This window comes from Berghia stephanieae, chromosome 11, assembly GCF_034508935.2.
Source record: "Berghia stephanieae isolate SIO BIC M18660-M18661 chromosome 11, UCSD_Bste_1.3, whole genome shotgun sequence".
NCBI classification, from domain to species: Eukaryota; Metazoa; Mollusca; class Gastropoda; order Nudibranchia; family Aeolidiidae; genus Berghia; species Berghia stephanieae.
In genome coordinates this window covers 26,178,368-26,184,367 of record NC_088370.1, presented here as the reverse complement: position 1 = coordinate 26,184,367, position 6,000 = coordinate 26,178,368, and the positions used below count along the sequence as shown (strand labels likewise).

The 6,000-nt window shown below is 39.6% G+C and overlaps 1 protein-coding gene across 1 annotated transcript in view; it reads left to right on the top strand.

Annotated features, from left to right (window-relative positions):
- Nucleotides 1–912: 912 nt before the first annotated feature.
- Nucleotides 913–6,000, top strand: part of LOC144956946 (uncharacterized) — a 65,244-nt gene continuing 60,156 nt past the window's right edge. Inside the window, exon 1 of the mRNA XM_078887790.1 lies at nt 913–1,182. Coding sequence (XP_078743916.1) covers nt 1,125–1,182 — 58 coding nt within the window. The 5' untranslated portion in view covers nt 913–1,124. The remainder of the gene's footprint in view (nt 1,183–6,000) is intronic.

The following is a 6,000-nucleotide window of genomic DNA, read 5'->3' as shown; positions in this document are numbered from 1 at the left end:
GAATAATAGGTCACCGCCGTGTGGGACCCCTGAACAAAAAAAAATGACATAGACAAGATTGAAAAAGTACATAGAGCAGCTGTCAAATTCCCAACCTGATGCAAATCCAGAGACCCGGGTTGTGTCACGTCTTCAGTCCTGTCACGAATGGAAACCATTGAAAAACCGGCGCATGGTATCACGTATTGTTACCATACACAAAACCATCAACGACCCAAACTCACTCATCACCATCCCAAACTACATAAAAAGCAAATCAGATAGATGCGCTTTACGTATATACAATGCATCACAATGTATAGATCGGTGGGGGCTGCCTCAACCGTTTACAAGAACAGACACATAACAAACACAGCTTTATCCCAAGAAAAATAAATGACTGGAACGTCAGCCATAACTGGACATAATGGACGTTGAATACTTGTAAACTTTCAAAACAGATTTGAATGCACTCACTCGTCAACGTAATCTGTGACTGTCCCTGTTTTGATTGGACTGTGACTGAACGTTTGCAGTGATGGGCCCGAGGGGCCTTTTGCAACAAGTCATTGAAGTTGAAGATTGAAGATTGAAGATTGGGGGTTGAGGATATGGGGGAATACCGTTGATCTTTTTGTTACTCAGTTTCCGGTACAGCTCCTCAAATGTGAAGGTTCATATTGTATTCAGTTATCAGACCTGCAAATAATATCATGATATATTATGTGCGTAGCTCTTAAACATATCCACCTTTTTGTTTCTTTTTATTTATTTTTTTTTTCCCCCCGATTTTGTTGTTGTTGTTGTCGTTCAAGAGAAGTAATTGTGCTTGATTTGATTTCGTAAGATTAAATACGGTTGTTTCCCCTGGCAATCTGGCCAATTCGACAACTCAGCCTCTTTTTCGCTTGTCGATAAAGAATTGGTGACGTCAGTCGGGTGTGCACGAATTCAACGAGATTTCCCATGTTTTAGCGAAGTATTTCCCCTTGTGTTGTTTTTGTCGGCTGCAAAGTCATATCATCTTGTGATGGAACAAACATTTTGTGATCAATGATGAATAAGTCTTGGTATCATATTCTCCTGGATTTATTAATTCCATGCATCTGAACGTGTTGTTTATTTGATGCAAGCTGGATTTGGGAATGCCACGTCGGAAAACCACCCTTTCTTCTTCTGACGGTCCACCTCCGGCTTCAACCCGTAAGTAAAGCTGTTGACGTTGAAGGGTTTCCTTTGTGTGTTGGCAAGGTATTCTGTTTACAATATGGAACGTTGTTAACTAGTTAGTTTTGTTTCAAGGACTTTAGAAAGTTTCAATCATTCAATTGTATAACAAGTTCTAACATATTGATCTTGAATCGCAGTATCATGCCATGTTTGTCGTTGACAAGAGTAAGGGGGAAACACCATGTTTTCGTGAATTGGGGTTACCCTCTCATTAGTATGCATGCCGATAATGAAATTGAAGCTGGGAATTTCTGTTTTAAAACCAACCATTTACAACACATTCTATCTTAAACAGTTCATTACAGGAATGTATCTGTCTCATCCCTGTTTGTTTATCATTTTAATATTTTTTTTTATCACTTTGTTAGCCTGTCAGCCTCACAAATTATGGTTTTCAGTCGTTCCACAGCGTTTGGACGAGTTTACTTTTTTCGTTTAGGGGTAGGTAGGGTAAGACTGCCTTTTAACATTTTTTTTTTGCGGTTGGCTGGCAATCCTCATGTCGTTATCAACAAATCGGGTTTTCCACCAAATAGTGCCTCTTTCTATGTGTTCTAAGTACGGTCTCTATCCATGGCTTTGCTTCGACCCAGCTTTTTTTTTTTTTTAATTCTCTATAACTTTTCTGTTCCTCGTTAAATTTGTTACCTTTGTTCCAATCTGAATTAATTGCGTGTTATAATAATAATTCATTTTCAAGTAGTTCATATTATTATTATTATTATTATTATTATTATTATTATTATTATTATTATTATTATTTATTATTATTATTATTATTATTATTATTATTATTATTATTATTATTATTATTATTATTATTGTTGTTAATAATAATAATAATAATTTTATATCAACGTGTACTGATTATATCGATAAACAAGGCAATTGAAATTTTCAACGAAAAAGAATTTACATCTCGACCTTCACCTTTGTGCTCCATAAATAGTCAGGTTCCATTCCCCCGTCCGCCCCCACACTTTGGGATATTTGACCTTTCATCATATATCATGATCTTCTTCTTCTTCTTCTTCTTCTTCTTCTTCTTCTTCTTCTTCTTCTTCTTCTTCTTCTTCTTCTTCTTCTTCTTCTTCTTCTTCTTCTTCTTCGTCCTCTAAGTGGCAGCCTACAATCTAGACAATCATCACTATCTATTAGTAGATCCTAGATACAATGCTAAAGACCATTATGTGCGCAAAATTAACAGCGCCTTTGAATTGAAAAAAAAAAATACCAGACAAACCCTCTCCTCTTGTTTACTTCTAATAATAAAAAACGATTATTATTAGCTTTTTCTTATATATAGAGCAATATCACTAAACGTGCTCAAAGCGCTTTACAAGGGGTCCCTGGCCAACATCAACACATGTAGGACGAGACATGGCGGCAAAATACAGTACTGCCGTACTATGGCGAAGTCCTAGGTTTGATAGTTTTTTTTTTCCAAGATGAGGGCCATTTAAAATCGATCGATATTTGAAGGGCGAGTTTTCTACTACTACCACTACTACTACTACTACTACTACTACTACTACTACTACTACTACTACTACTACTACTACTGCTACTACTACTACTACTACTACTACTACTACTACTACTACTACTACGACTACTACTACTGCTGCGACTACTCAATTCATCGTCCACGTGTTTGTAATTATTTTTGTTTTTGTTTTTCTTCTTTTCAATTCTCTCTCTTTTCAATTCTCTCTCTCTCTCTCTCTCTCTCTCTCTCTCTCTCTCTCTCTCTCTCTCTCTCTCTCTCTCTCTCTCTCTCTCTCTTCCCTCCCTATTGGACAATTGGCATAAAAGGCTGACCGACCGACCATGCGTGTTCTCCATTACTTATTACTTACACGATCACCAGCAGCTATTATTAATTCACACATGATGACATACATGCTATACGCGTGACCTGGTGAACTGCTTGGCCCTTTGTATGTACGTATGTATGCGCCTGCAAGAAACAACAACGACGACGACCAAGGTCAGCAGCTGTTTTAGGCAGGAGGAAGCCCTTCATTCGTCATTCATAGCCATAAAACAGGCCAAGGGAGCCGGGGTTTGTAATCGTTCGGGATTCTACAGCTTTAATGTATTTAACGGACGATACCAATTATTGTTTTCTATCCTCTGGATAGGACGCCGATCGCTTCCGAAAGTACTTTCCGCTCGATCTCACAGGAACAGACGCGGCCACCTTATCACTACTACTACTACTACTACTACTACTACTACTACTACTACTACTACTACTACTACTACTACTACTTCTTCTTCTTCTTCTTCTACTACTACTACTACTACTACTACTACTACTACTACTACTACATAACTACTACTACACTACTACTACTACTACCTACTACTACGACTACTACTACACTACTACTACTACTACTACTACTACTACTATCATGCTACTACTACTACTACTACTACTAATACTACTACTACTACTACTAATACTACTACTACTACTACTACTACTACTACTACTACTACTATTACTACTGTTCATACTACTTCAGAAAAGTGAGTGGAGCAGGCACTTATGTTGGTAACAACAAGATATGAAGTGAGTAGAAAAGTGCCAGAAGACAATAGAGAATAAAAATTTTTTTCGCGGCGGTGGTGGGGTTTGAACCTGCGACCTTATTGGTACGACAACTCCGCCTGGCAGGTGAGAGCGTGGCTCTACCGTGTGAGCTATCCACGAACACAAAAATATTCGTTTCAAACCCAAAGTCATTTCTAGATCCCTCTCTCACCCACTTCTAGAGATCGCCGATTCGTTCACCACCATCGCGAAGTAATTTTGACCAGCAGTTAAGCTTAATAGCCAATATTCTCATCACAAACAGTATAACATAGAAACGATTGAGACATTGAGTATGCTCCGGTGTATGGGGTGAATTTTTAATTCAGAAAAGTGAGTGGAGCAGGCACTTATGTTGGTAACAACAAGATATGAAGTGAGTAGAAAAGTGCCAGAAGACAATAGAGAATAAAAATTTTTTTCGCGGCTGTGGTGGACGAAAGAAGTGGGTGAGAAGAGGGATCTAGAAATGACTTTGGGTTTGAAACGAATATTTTTGTGTTCGTGGATAGCTCACACGGTAGAGCCACGCTCTCACCTGCCAGGCGGAGTTGTCGTACCAATAAGGTCGCAGGTTCAAACCCCACCACCGCCGCGAAAAATTTTTTTATTCTCTATTGTCTTCTGGCACTTTTCTACTCACTTCATATCTTGTTGTTACCAACATAAGTGCCTGCTCCACTCACTTTTCTGAATTAAAAATTCACCCCATACACCGGAGCATACTCAATGTCTCAATCGTTTCTATGTTTATATGTTTGTGATGAGAATATTGGCTATTAAGCTTAACTGCTGGTCAAAATTACTTCGCGATGGTGGTGAACGAATCGGCGATCTCTAGAAGTGGGTGAGAGAGGGATCTAGAAATGACTTTGGGTTTGAAACGAATATTTTTGTGTTCGTGGATAGCTCACACGGTAGAGCCACGCTCTCACCTGCCAGGCGGAGTTGTCGTACCAATAAGGTCGCAGGTTCAAACCCCACCACCGCCGCGAAAAATTTTTTATTCTCTATTCTTCTGGCACTTTTCTACTCACTTCATATCTTGTTGTTACCAACATAAGTGCCTGCTCCACTCACTTTTCTGAATTAAAAATTCACCCCATACACCGGAGCATACTCAATGTCTCAATCGTTTCTATGTTATATGTTTGTGATGAGAATATTGGCTATTAAGCTTAACTGCTGGTCAAAATTACTTCGCGATGGTGGTGAACGAATCGGCGATCTCAAGAAGTGGGTGAGAGAGGGATCTAGAAATGACTTTGGGTTTGAAACGAATATTTTTGTGTTCGTGGATAGCTCACACGGTAGAGCCACGCTCTCACCTGCCAGGCGGAGTTGTCGTACCAATAAGGTCGCAGGTTCAAACCCCACCACCGCCGCGAAAATTTTTTTATTCTCTATTGTCTTCTGGCACTTTTCTACTCACTTCATATCTTGTTGTTACCAACATAAGTGCCTGCTCCACTCACTTTTCTGAATTAAAAATTCACCCCATACACCGGAGCATACTCAATGTCTCAATCGTTTCTATGTTATATGTTTGTGATGAGAATATTGGCTATTAAGCTTAACTGCTGGTCAAAATTACTTCGCGATGGTGGTGAACGAATCGGCGATCTCTAGAAGTGGGTGAGAGAGGGATCTAGAAATGACTTTGGGTTTGAAACGAATATTTTTGTGTTCGTGGATAGCTCACACGGTAGAGCCACGCTTTCACCTCCAGGCGGAGTTGTCGTACCAATAAGGTCGCAGGTTCAAACCCCACCACCGCCGCGAAAAATTTTTTTATTCTCTATTGTCTTCTGGCACTTTTCTACTCACTTCATATCTTGTTGTTACCAACATAAGTGCCTGCTCCACTCACTTTTCTGAATTAAAAATTCACCCCATACACCGGAGCATACTCAATGTCTCAATCGTTTCTATGTTATATGTTTGTGATGAGAATATTGGCTATTAAGCTTAACTGCTGGTCAAAATTACTTCGCGATGGTGGTGAACGAATCGGCGATCTCAAGAAGTGGGTGAGAGAGGGATCTAGAAATGACTTTGGGTTTGAAACGAATATTTTTGTGTTCGTGGATAGCTCACACGGTAGAGCCACGCTCTCACCTGCCAGGCGGAGTTGTCGTACCAATAAGGTCGCAGGTTCAAACCCCACCACCGCCGCGAAAATTTTTTTT